Source organism: Vipera ursinii, assembly GCF_947247035.1.
Source record: "Vipera ursinii genome assembly, chromosome: 1".
NCBI classification, from domain to species: Eukaryota; Metazoa; Chordata; class Lepidosauria; order Squamata; family Viperidae; genus Vipera; species Vipera ursinii.
The window spans coordinates 348,324,341-348,337,761 of NC_139512.1; the positions used below are offsets into that span (position 1 = coordinate 348,324,341).

At 41.9% G+C, this 13,421-nt stretch overlaps 1 protein-coding gene across 6 annotated transcripts in view; it reads right to left on the bottom strand.

The window, feature by feature from the left end:
• Positions 1-13,421, bottom strand: part of SGSM2 (small G protein signaling modulator 2) — a 136,401-nt gene that overhangs the window by 33,630 nt on the left and 89,350 nt on the right. For all 6 annotated transcript variants that reach the window (XM_083379680.1, XM_083379677.1, XM_083379679.1 and 3 more), the window contains 7 exons: positions 11,916-11,983; positions 9,601-9,746; positions 7,098-7,232; positions 5,687-5,811; positions 5,225-5,292; positions 3,394-3,557; positions 954-1,089 (listed from right to left, as the gene is read on the bottom strand). In XM_083379680.1, coding sequence (XP_083235806.1) covers positions 954-1,089; positions 3,394-3,557; positions 5,225-5,292; positions 5,687-5,811; positions 7,098-7,232; positions 9,601-9,746; positions 11,916-11,983 — 842 coding nt within the window. The remainder of the gene's footprint in view (positions 1-953; positions 1,090-3,393; positions 3,558-5,224; positions 5,293-5,686; positions 5,812-7,097; positions 7,233-9,600; positions 9,747-11,915; positions 11,984-13,421) is intronic.

The window sequence follows — 13,421 nt, forward strand, 5'->3', positions numbered from 1 at the left end:
GCTCTAGGATGCTGAAGGTACTGTTGATTTTAAAGTTACTTAAACAGATAGTCCTCAACTTACAACCGTTCATTTAGTGACTGTTCAAAGTTACAATGGCACTGAAAAAGTGACATGATAATTTTTACACTTACAACTATTGTAGCAGCCCCAGGGTCATGTGATCAAAATTTAGATATAGGTAGTCTTTGATTTACAACAATTCATTTACTAACCATTCAAAGGGCACTGAAAAAAGTGACAGTTGAGCATTTTTCAAACTTACAACTGTTGTAGCATTCCCATGGTCACATAATAAATATCTGGATGCTTGGCAACTGGTTCATATGCATGACAGTTGCAGTGTCCTGGGATCATGTGATCACAGTTTGTAATCTTTTGATGAGCAAAATCAGTGGGAAAACGAGTTTCACTCAACAACCATGTTACTAATTTAACAACTGCAGTGATTCACTTAACAACTGTAGTAAGAAGGGTTGTAAATAGGGGCAAAAATCACCTAACAAACGTCTCGCTTGGCAACAAAAATCCTGGACTCAATTTTGGTCGTAAGTGGAGGACCACCTGTATGGGACCAACTGACTCATATTTATGACAGTTGCAGTATCCCCGGGGGTCATGGGATCACTTTTTGTGACCTTCTGATAAACAAAGTCAGTGGGGAAGCCAAATTCACTTCACAACTAACTTAACTTCACAACACATTAATTTAGTCACTGCAGTGACTCACTTAACAACTGGGGCAAGAAAGGTTGCAGCATGGGGCAAAACTCCCTAAACGACTGTATCACTTTGCAACAAGAATTTTGGGCTCAGTTGTGGTTGTAAGTCGAGGACTACCTGGGATTCATTTCAAGAGTTTGTTTGGATGAAATGTGAGGATTGCCAGCCTCAATTTCTGCACACGGCCGTTCCCACACAGTCTGAGAAACCGGAAGACTAGAAATCCTTACTGTTTTCATGCCTGTGGCCTGGGTAAATAATCCTGAAGACATAATCCGTAGCTGTCTCCATGACGGATGGCACTTCCTCCATGTCCATCGACCGGTTGTGGCTGTTCCGTTTCCGGAGCTTTGGAAAAACTTTGCCCTGCAAAACAAGTTGATGTGAGACTGGGCTGAACCTGCCATTTCTAAAGATGAAGTAGGCAGGTAAGCAGAGAGGACCAAAAGCCAGGAATGTTACCTAAAAGATCTCTTGGCGAATAATAATAGAACTGGAAGGGACCAGGGGGAGGGCCTTCTCTGTGGGTGCTCCGGCATTATGGAACCAACTGCCGGTTGAGCTCCGGATGGCATCGGACCTTCGATCCTTCCGCCGCGGGCTGAAGACCCACTTATTTGAATTAGCTGGTCTGGCCTGATGGGGGAATATGGGTTTTTTTTAATTGGTTTTTTATTATTCTATTGTTGTTGTATTTTAATTGGGCATTGGTTTAATTTCTTTTTAATTTTTGTACTGCTATTTATATATGCCCTGTGAACCGCCCTGAGTCCCTCGGGAGAAGGGCGGTATAGAAATCAAATAAACTTAAACTTAAACTTAAACCTTCGTAGGACTTCTAGTCCAGCCCTCTGCTCAAGCAAGAGGCCCTAAACCCGTGGTGGTGAACCTGTGGTACGCGTGCCACAGGTGGCACACAGAGCCCTCTCTGTGGGCACGCATGCCGTTGCCCCAGTCCTAGGCCTTCAGCTGGGTTTTATAAAACCTTTTCGCTTTAGGCCTTTGCCGCTGTGTGGGGAAAAAGGTTCAATCAATCAATCAATTTCAATTTCTCGCGGGGAAAAAAAGATCTCGCAAAGTTGATTGATTGAACTTTTTAGTCCCACCCAGTCTGCCGTTACCACCACAGCCACGCCCACTCAATAGGCCATGCCCACCCAATGGGCCACACCCACCCGGCACCCAAGGATACATGTGGGTTTTGGGTTGCAGTTTGGGCACTCGGTCTCTAAAAGGTTCGCCATCACTGCCCTAAACCATTTCAGACAAGTGACTGTCTAGTCTCTTCTTAAAAATCTCCAGTGATGGAGCGCCCACGATTTCGGAGGGCAAGCTGCTCCACTGGAAGGCTGTTAAGAAGGAGCCAAGTCGTTAAGGAAACAAAAGGAAAAAAAATGTCACCTGAACCACACAAGACATTGGGTCTGAGCACAGGGGAAACCCCTCTCCAAGCCCCATCAAGAGCTACCAGACCTGAAAACCAACAAGGCAAAAGCAGCTGCGGGTTTTGAGAATCCACAAAGCAAGGACTTTGAGGGATCAATGGGGTCCTGAAGCCCACCTACTCTTGGATCCACAAGTGGCAGCTTCCAACTCTCTAGCAAATTAGCCCGCCAGCCTAGTTGAGAAGGATGTGGGTAAGTGTGGATGAGTTTGTGGGTACTTGTGAGAAACAGCAAACGTACATTGCAGCCAGTAAAGTTTTGCTGTTAAATTCACTAGGTCTCCACATGTTCCAAAGAACCACGTGTGCCTCAGTGTTCAGTTGGAAGTGATTTGAATGTATGTAGAAGAGGAGACAGGGCTTCTTGGAGGGGTGATGTCAAGAGCGGAATCAGCCTGGAGTCATTACGTTCCCACAAGTGATCCAAATCCAGCCCCTCTTGAATTTCATTAACCATTATTTAACGCTAATTTAGTGCTGACTGTTAGTTGACTAGATTCTAGTGTGTAGGAATGAGTAATAAATCAACTTAACTGGAATTTAACGTGTGATTCTGATTCTTCACACCTGACCAGGTTGTTGACCAGGGCTGTGAATGTGTGAGTGGGTAACTGTAAGCTAAACCTCCAAGCACGTATAATAGTGGGACATTTGTAAAGAGGCCAAACCAGAAAAGTGCAGGGCTATGATGGAGAACATTTACTATACTTGAAGTATCTTTCTTAGGATGTTAAAATTTGAGAGGGAACCCCCAATCTAGAAGATTGGCTGTCAAAGCAGAGCAGATAAAAGAAAGTTTAGGACCCAGGAGAAATCAACAAGGGATGGATCCCAATTTAAAGAGAATTCAGGAATCCACCAATCAATAGTACATTTAACAGCTTCTGAGGGGATGAAATCATCTTATGCGCATTACCTGATTTCAGTGAATTATCATCTTTTGGAATTTGTAATGTTACTGGAAGCCAATTAGGAAGGGAATCATAAGTTGCTCTAGAATAGGGGTATCCAACTTTAAGACCTCTGGACTTCAACTCCCAGAATTCCAGAGGTCTTAAAATGACCAAAGTTAGACACTCCTACTCTAGAAATTGATATTGTTGAATCCTTCTCATACAGAGGCAGTCCTTGCTTAACAAGGACTACCTGTACATGAGAGGTAGTAGCAGGTTGGAGAAGGCTGAAGTAGACCAATGATTCTGCAGAGTTGAAATATCTAGCCTTACCTTTCCCTGTTGGGACCACAATGGGGGCTCCAGCTGTCCACGGGGGAGGAGGCCATTCTCAAGGCAAGAAAGGAAGGCCAGGAGATGTCCACCAGGTGGAAAATGGAGTGGGGGCCTCTGGATACCGTCCTGACTCACCAGCACCAAAGTCCCACCTTGGTCAGCTGCAGGGATAAATGTTGCTTGCTATTGGCTTCTTTAAAAACAACAGCAACAAAGGTAGTACAGAATTGCAGTACTAAAACACAACCCCTGGTTGAAATTAAGCAGGACCAAAAGTGTGTGACAAAGAAATTGCAGAGAAATACATCCATTTCATAGAATCACAGGGCTGGAAGGAAGCCTGGAGGTCTTCTAGTCCAAACCCCCTGCTCAAGGCAGGAGTCTTGTACCATCCCCATCAAATGGTGGTCCAGTCTATTTTTGAAAACCTCCAGTGACGGAGCATCCACAACTGCAGGAGGCAGGTTATTCCACTGATTAATTGCTCTCGCTGTCAGAAAATTTCTCCTTACTTCTAGGTTGGATCTCACTTTGACAGGTTTCCACTCATTTCTTCTGGTCCTGCCTCTGGTGCCCTAGAGCAGGGGTAGGCAACCTCGGCTCTTTTATGACTCATGGACTTCAACTCCCAGAATTCCTGAGTCAGCTATGCTATGCTGACTCAGGAATTCTGGGAGTTGAAGTCCCTGAGTCATAAAAGAGCCGAGGTTGCCTACCCCTGCCCTAGAAAATAAGTCAATACCTTCTTCTTTGTGACAGCCCCTCAAGTACTGGAGTTAACATGTCCCCCCAATCTTTGATAGATAGATTAGAAGATCTACCTACAATTTAGCTTCCAGAACCCTTATTATCGTTATTGCTCTTCTCTGCAGATTTTCCAGGGCTTTGACATCTTTTCTGTATCCTGATGACCAGAACTGGAAGCAATATTCCCAGTGTGGCTCCACTAGTGCAATATAGAGCGATGCTATCATTTCTTATGAATTTAATGTTATCCCTCTATTAATGCAGCCTAGTACTGCATTGGCTTTTTGGGCAGCTACAGCACACTACTGGCTCATACTTAAGAAGTGGTCCACTAGGACACCTAGATCCCTCTCACAATTACTGCTGCTGAGCCAGGAATCATGAGATCTGCCACCACAAAAAATAAGCTGGATACGAATGTTAACAGTAAATGCTGATATAGACCTGGATGGAATTTCCATTCCAGGACAGAAAAGAAATAATCCAATCTTCAGGGAATTTCTTCAGAGCAAGGTGAAGGAAATATCCTACCCTTCAAAAAGTGGTTCAGTTTCAAAGGTGGATCCCTGAAAGGTTCACATAGTTTTAGGTGTATCTGTTTATAGTGGAAGACTTACTTTTATATGAGTAAGCAGACAATTTCTTCTGTATTTTATTTTTAGATGAAAGGGAGGTGGGAGAGAGAGAGAGCTGCAGCCACTTATTATAACAGTGACAAACTTGCAGCCTGTGAAAAATATCTCTGACCCTCCCCAACAACAGGTGCTCATTTGGGGTGGCATTTTGTTCCAGCAATTACTAGCTTCTCTTACTTAACATATTAGTCATCCTGCTTCCTGGACTTCATCAACAAAGTTCTCCGGCCACTTCAAATTCCTTCTCTGACAGCTAGCAACTAAAATCCACCATGCACAAGGTTAAACCATCAACCAAATGAAATCAGTGCAATTATTTAACAAGCTAACACAATTCATTTCAAGACAGATTTCATGAATTACTGCAACTCTAAGAAGAGGAGTGCTCTTAAATCACTGCCACTTCCTTTTGTAGACATTCAAGCCCATAAAATGGGAAGACTTACGTTGTTGATGGCAATGGATGCAGACAATTTGGCTGAACGGTACTATCAAGGCATAGTCCCAGTAGATGCTGAAAATGAGATAACAGTGACACTGAAGTGTGACAATAGTTGAAAAGAGAAGGGGAATTCTGGGGGTTGAAGTCCAAACTTCTTAAAGTTGCCAAGGCTGAGAAACATCTGAATCTGACGGAGCAAGCCTCACCTTTGCAAAAGCTGGTGGCTTTGAATAAAATTTGTGAATGAGAAACAGATTCTAGCAGACTCCTGGTTCTTTGCTCCCATAGTTGAACACGGCTTTCTTCCTTCGTTGTTTCTCTTGAGCGGTTTAGAATTTAATAAGGATGCTTGGCTGAAAATACTTTGGAATTTGCCAGGAGCAAATCTCTCTTTGTTTTCCTTGCTGCCTTTAATTTTTCACTTTTAGTCTTTCATCCCAAGCAAACCCCTGTTGCCACGCCTTACCTTTTCTCCAGTTCCGAATCGCCCAGGTTCCCGTTCATGAGCTGATTTGGTGTCCATTTCAGAGTTAAAGAATCAGAAGACTGATGAAGAGAGAGATAGCCCGGAATGGCCTCCATGTCGTCTTTCTGTTCCAAAAGTTGCCCCAACAGTTATAAAAAGAAGAAAAAAACAGACAAAAATATTGGACATTTTCTGAAGAACAGGTATTCCTTGACTTACGGCAACTGAGGCCAAAATTTCAGGTGCTAAGCAAGAGAGTTGCTAAGTGAATTTTTGCCCCCTGACTTGGATGACTAAGAACCTACATAGACATAAATGTTTTGTTCTTGTCACAGTTGATAAGGGAATCTGACTTCCCCCATTGACTTCGCTTATCGGAAAGTTACAAAAGGTGATCATATGACCCTGGAACACTGCAACCGTCATAAATACATGCCGGTCGCCCAGCGTCTGAATTTTGATCACATGACCACAGGGACGTCACAACAGTCGTAAGTGTGAAAAATGTAAGTCACTTTTTTTTAGTGCTGTTGTAACTTTGAACAGTCACTAAATGAACGATTGTCCCAAAGGTGCTTTTCCAACCATGGGACAATCATGGGATGATTTGGATGACTAAGAACCTACATAGACATAAATGTTTTGTTCACCTGAGCTTAGAGTTTAATCCGTTATATAGAGGTAATTATTTTATGGGAAGAAAGGCCCTGAGAGGAATCTTATGCTCAAAACTCATTTTCTACTTTGATCATATGAGGTTGAGACATTGGTACAGGTAATCCTCAATTTATGACCATTCGCTTAGTAACAATTTGAAGTCACAACAGTTCTGGGGGAAAAAAAGGATAGCCCTAGACCTGTGGCCGTTGCAGAGTCCCTGCAGTCATGTGATTGTGATCTAGGTGCTTGGCACTCACATTTATGACAGTTGCGGTGTGTATGTGTGTGGGTGTGTGTGTATGCATAATTTATTTTATTTATTTATTGTCATGCTTAGGCAGTGTATATTGGAGGTGCTTACCCTTTGAGAGCTGTATGTAATGAACTCTCATTTTAATGTATGCTGATTAGTGTACATTTAAAGTGACAATAAAGATCCTATCCTATCCTATCCTATCCTATCCTATCCTATCCTATCCTATCCTATCCTATCCTATCCTATCCTATCCTACTCTGACAGGGAAAGTCAATGGGGAAGCTGGCAGGGAAATTGCAAATTGTGTTCACATGATACATTGCTTAATGACTGCAGTGATTCGTTTAATGACTACAGCAAAAAAGTGTGTAAAATTGGGTGTGGTTGTGATACCTCACTTAACAACCAGACTATCAATTTTTCTAATCACAGCTGTGGTTCTAAGTCAAGGATTACTTGTACCTGACATAATATATTGTGTCCCTAACCACTTACCGGCTGAACCAGCACATTGTTCTTCCCATACAATAAATGTGTCCGTGCGTTCTGATGCAACGACTCCACATAATCCCTGGCTGAAGCTGCAAAGCGGTCTTCCGATGTGCTTCCACTTGAGTGACGCTTCCTGATCTGATGCACACAAGAATCCAACGTTGACATCAGGATACAACCAAGAAGAAGATGAGCTATAAATCCTCTTCAAGGGCAACCTTGCAAGCTATTCACCGTTCAACTAACATCCACCAAGGCCTCTATTGTTGCAATTTCTTTTTTAAAAATAACTGAATAAGCTTGTCCTTCCCATTCCTGGCCTCCCCACAAAAGATTTTGGTTTCCTTATCATCAATCAACTAACAGACTATTTCCTGAAGCTTCTCCATCCACTCCAAGTAACTTGCATGAACAATTCAATTTCTAACGTAAAATCTGCCTGTCTAAAATAAATTACAGCAGGTGGAAACACCTTGGCAACTTTTAAGACTTGTGGACTTCAACTCCCAGAATTCCCCAGCCAACTGCCATGCTGGCTGAGGAATTCTGGGAGTTGAAGTCCACAAGTCTTAAAGTTGCCAAGGTTGGATACTCCTGACCTAGATGATATTGGCTGATCTGAAAAAGCAAAGCAGGGTTGACTGGGAAGTTGGAAAATGCTGAGAACCATAGATGTGTTCTCTTAACTTTAGTTATGAAAAAAGGATGAAATGTGCCCTGGGATGTCACAAGAATAGGGGACATTCACAGGGAGGATAAAAAACACCAAATGGCAATTGTAATATAGTCGAACCCTTTTTATGTTTTTTTGACATTGCATACATGTGCGAAGGAGCTGAGTTTAGATAACATTGGCATGACTACCATCCTGCTTATTGTGGTCCTCTATGGTGGACATCACTAGATGCAAATACTCCTTCATATTTGCTACTGGATAAAAGTAAACAAGTCAGGAGATGTTTACACCAGAATGTAATGGCTAAACTATTGTTACCAAGCTGTCCCCACTGAGTTGAAGTCAACTCAAGAAAGATTTTCCTAAATGAGATGGAAACTAATCAAGGAGAGAAGCAACTTAGAACTAAGAAGAAATTTCCCAACAGTTAGAACAATTAGTCAGTGGAATAACTTGCCTCCAGAAGCTGTAGATGCTCCAAAACTGGAAGTTTTTAAGAAGAGACTGGACAGCCATTTGTCTGGAATGGTATAGGGTTTCATGCCTGATGAGGGTTTTGGACTAGAAGACCTCCAAAGTCCCTTCCGACTCCGTTATTGTTATTGTTGTTATTATTATTATTATTAGAAAGAGATGTATAACCTACTACTAAAACTGTGATTCCTGTAACCTTGAACTGGGTGAAATGGTGCGTCACTGAGCATTATTTTTTGAACCAAGGTACATGAAATGGGCTAACTTACTGAATGCATCCAAATTCTGGAACCTATACAGCGTCCTATGGATTGGAATTTGGCCAATTTTATTAAAACAGTTTATGACATAAACATTTATTATAAAGCAGATTATGACATAATAAAGAGTGCCATAAAACATTTCCTGTGCTGATGGTTGTTTGTGCTATACAGTTTAACATGGGTAATTTTCAAGGCAGATATATCTCTCAATGTACCCCAAGGTTTCAAGTGAAGGCAGTATATGAGAAGCTGTGTTGAAGGAATTGAGAAACCTGGTAAGGAAATATCTCTGAAATTATGACCTAATGGGACACAGGTTGTCCAGTATGAACTAAATCCTTTGTCTGCGGAAATAACCGCATTCCTCATTCCTCATATGGTTTAGACTCCAGATCTCTTATCACTTTGTTGCTATTCCCTGTACTGTTTCTAGAATCTCAATACCTTTTTTGCATCACGGTGACCCATCAATCATCTCCCTTTTTACAGAAATGGGGTATTTGTAGATTTCAGAGGAAACTTCAAGGCCCAGCAGATGCAGACACCAAGAGCTGCTATGAGTTTTTATTCAGCAAAATCCAGAGAACCAAGAATTTATTTACCCATCCTTTGTTAAGACTCAAAAGATAAATTATATTACAATGCCAATTGGCTACCTAATTCAGGCTACCTAGTTTGCAATATAAATCCTGGACATAATATTAGCAGAGCTGTGCAAAACCATTCATAAAAGGGAGATAATAGATTGTATCCCATCCAGAGTGCAAAACAGCTTTTTTTTAGCACAATATAAGCTGCTCCTGCTACTCTGGATCAAAACAGAGTTGTTTGAGTTCAGAACATTTGCAAATGATCAGGAAAGCCTGTGTCTGATCAAAATGGTGTGTTTGGATTCAAATCCATTTGAGTTTGAAATGGTTTGCACACTTCCTTCACTGCCTGTTGCCACCACCTGATGTTCTGAAGAAGCCTGCATAAACTCATGCTGTTACTACAAAACGTTCTGAAATACAAGAAAGCAGTAAGTATAAGTCTTCCAAAATTATTATTTAGAAAGATTTGAGGGATGTTAAAGGAGAAAAAAATCACCTACTCCTAGGGCTGGCCGTTTAGAAGGAGAGTCTTGGCGACTGTGGGTTCCATGAATCCGATGCCTCTGGACCAACTCATCTGCTGAGGGATCTGTCCAGAAGTGGTCAGCCGTTTTCATCTTGGTGTAATCCAGAGCACAAGGCCCAACTGAAAGCCAGACAGAGGAAATGGAATAGAGTCGCACGCTTCTTTTCTACCAAAGAGGCCTAAAAACTGAGGTCGGCTGACCAATCCTCTAGAAACCTTCATCTGTTTAACCATTTGTTTCTCAACCATGGCAATTAAGGTGTATGAACTTTGTATCCCAGAATTCTGGGTGGGGAATTCTGGGAGTTAAAGTCCACACACCTTACAAGTTGCTAAGACTGAGAGACGCTGATGTAAATGAAAAATACATTTTGCCTCCCCACTTCCTGAGTTGGAAGGTCAAGGCTGGCCCTGTCATTAGACAGAAGGTCTTAATTTCCAATACTAGATCTGGAAATGTCAGCAAAATAGTCGGTGTTCAGGCCTGTGTCTCTTATAGCGGCCATTTTGTTTTAAAAATGAACTGCTTGTGTATGTGGAAGAGGAGGGAAGGCCATCTTGCTCCCTACTAGACCAATCTTGAATACCACAAACACCAAAATGGCATCCTCCATCTTTTCAAATAAAAATGTTGACTGAACTCAACTAGCTGTGAGTCTTCTTTAGCAGGAGGAGGAACATGGTAGTAAAAGTGGAGGAACAGCTGGAAAGCTAGGCACAATAAGTAAAACTACAAAATGTCTGAAATTCTATATTAGCTCATTTTATCTCCCTGTGGGCATGATGCTGGGGGCCAGCTGGCTGATTTTCAAGCCACGGGACTATAATTCAGCCATCACAGCTACTGAAGAAGGATACTGGAAGCTACAGATCAGCAACATCTGGAAAGCTACGGATCTCCCAACCTTGTGTGTCTTAAATTTAGTGGTGTCAGGCATGAACTACCAGATCCATACCTGAAGGTCTAATTAAACTGATTTATTGCTAAACAGACTATGCATAGAAATCTTCTCAACTAATAGTTAATACTTGCTTGGAGTTAGCTAAGGGTCTATGGAATTCAGTTGGACTTAAGTTTACTTGTGGCTACGCAGGGATTCTAGGTTGATCCCTCTTTTAACTCCACCCAGATTCTGCCACTCTGCCTCCTCCTCCAAGTTAATCTTGAAAATAGGTTCTACTTGGTGGAGTGATGCATTAAGGTTCAACCCTCAAATGCTGAAAACAGCACAGATTGATTGTTTCTCTAAATGTCAAATCCAGCTGTTTCACTGACCTGCCCCCAAGGATAAGTGAAGCACACAGGTTCTGGGAGAGGAAAAGAAGAGGAAGGGAAAACTGTAGTGCATGTATAGTTTAAATCTCCTCTTTGTGTGATAGTGTATATGTAGTCCTTGACCTATGACCACAATTGGAATAAGAATTTCTACGTGCTAAGCACGGCGGTTGTTAAGAGAGCCGTGACCAGTTTTACAAACCTTTTTGCTGTAATTGTTAAGCGAATTACTGCAATTCTTAAGTGAATCATGCAGCTGTTATGTAAATCCAGATTTCCCCATTGATTTTGCTTGTCAGAAGCTAGCTGGAAGGTTGCAAATGGTGATCACATGACACCAGGACACCACAATCATTGTGAATATATGCCAGTTGCCAAGCACCCGAGTTTTGATCATGTGACCATGGGAACGTTGCAATAGTCATAAGTATGAAGACCAGTTATAAGCAACTTTTTTCAGTGCTCTTGTAACTTCAAGCAGTTGCTAAACAAATGGTTGTAAGTCAAGGACTACCTGTAGTGTAACACTTCAAATGTTGGCCTTGGTTTGGAGAGACCCATGTTCAAATCACATCCAACTACAAAGCTGACTCTGTGTGACTCTGGGCCAATAAAAATATCTTCCATCCCAATTTCACAATTTTGTAGTGGAGATAAAATTTGTGACGACCTCTACAAACACTGTGAAGATCCAGGAAAAAAAATGGGGTACAAATGGAGGGAATGAATGAGTTTAAATCCTTCTCTTGAACTGTTATATTTTATATAGTCCCCACGAAGATTTCTAATACCTTTTATTCTGAAACTCTTATAATCTTACAATCTAATTCAGGGGGGCTCTAAGAAAAATAGGATTAATCATACCAATTCACACCCCATGTCCCAGTTCCTCTGGTGCAACTGTATTACATTTGGGATTCATGTTTTAATTTTTGCAAACATCTCTGGAAAATACAGTGGGAAATGAAGTGCTTCAAAATTGCATGGAAATAATATTTAGGAAGGATACTTACCTAGAAGACAAGCCAAGATGGGTCCAAATACTGGATCAGCCAATAATGCCTCTTTCTCATAATATTTGCTAGAAGAAACAAATCCCCACAATCAATTAAAAAGAAAGGAAAAATATGAACACAACACGACCTTAATGGATAACATCATAAAAATGTTGCTTAGTGAGGTATGCAGGATTAGGGCTTCAATCTTCCCATCCTAAATCTAAACCAGTGTTTTAAATCCCAGCACTTGGAAATGGACTTCAACTCCCAGAATTCCCCTTATGGATGCTGCTTTGAACTCCTGGAGAAAGTTGGGGTATGAATGCAATAAAAAGGGTACAAAAGAAAAAATAAATAAAATAGTAGTTAAGGAACTAGCAAACCACTTCTGACCTACCAAGTGAGGCTAAAGCAGGGGTAGGCAACCTTGGCTCTTTTATGACTCGTGGACTTCAACTCCCAGAATTCCTCAGCCAGCACAGCTGGCTCAGCTGGCTCAGCCAGCACAGCTGGCACAGCTGGCTCAGGAATTCTGGGAGTTGAAGGCCATGAGTCATAAAAGAGCCAAGATTGCCTACCCCTGGGCTAAAGGAATCAAAGGGATAGAAAGAGCTAATCCTTAACCAGAGAGTAAGTGGTGGGAACATCTTGAGTCTGTGAAACACTTCAGCTGATGATAAGGGGATAACAGAATACTGAGCTGGAAGGGACTTTGGAGGTCCTGTAGTCCAACCCCCTGCCCAAGCAGGAGATCCTACCATTCCACCCAAATGGCTGTCCAATCTCTTCTTAAAAACCTCCAGGGATGGAGCGCCCACGATTTCTGGAGGCAAGTCATTCCATTGGTTAATTGTTCTGTCAGGAAATTTCTCCTTCGTTCAAGCTTCTTTCCTTGATTAGTTTCCATCCATTGCTTCTTATCCTGCCTTCAGGTGCTTTGGAGAATAGCTTGACTCTTTCTTGCTTGTGGCAGAACTTTAGATATTGGAATATTGCTATCATGTCACCCCTAGTCCTTCTTTTCACTAGACTAGATATTCCCAGTTCCTGCAACCGTTCTTCAGGTTTTAGCCTCCAGCCCCCTAATCCTCTTTGTGGTAAGGCAGAATTTCGATGGGTAAACTTCAGTTGGACTCTCACAGTCCTGCTTTCTTTCAACCCAGCTTATAATGTACCACTATGGCTGGCCTCATATATAAAGCAAGCCAAATTAATTCTTAGCACAACACCTCAGTCTAACTTCTAAGTCCCTAAAAAAGATGATTTCCTGTGTTCCTAGGAAGACATGCAATCTTAAAGGGGAGAAGTAGCACCATTTCACCTATAGATGGGGCTAGAGTTCCAAGCCCCAGCTTTGTCCATTAGCATCTGCAATTAGGTCTGTTGAAGCTGATGAGGTCCCACTAGCTAGGAACAATCTCACCCATTGCCAGGAAAAGACGGGAATTTCCTTTTCAGGCCTCCTTAGGCAGAAATGAAACCCAAATCCATGGGAAACGCTATGAATTGACAAGATCCCTT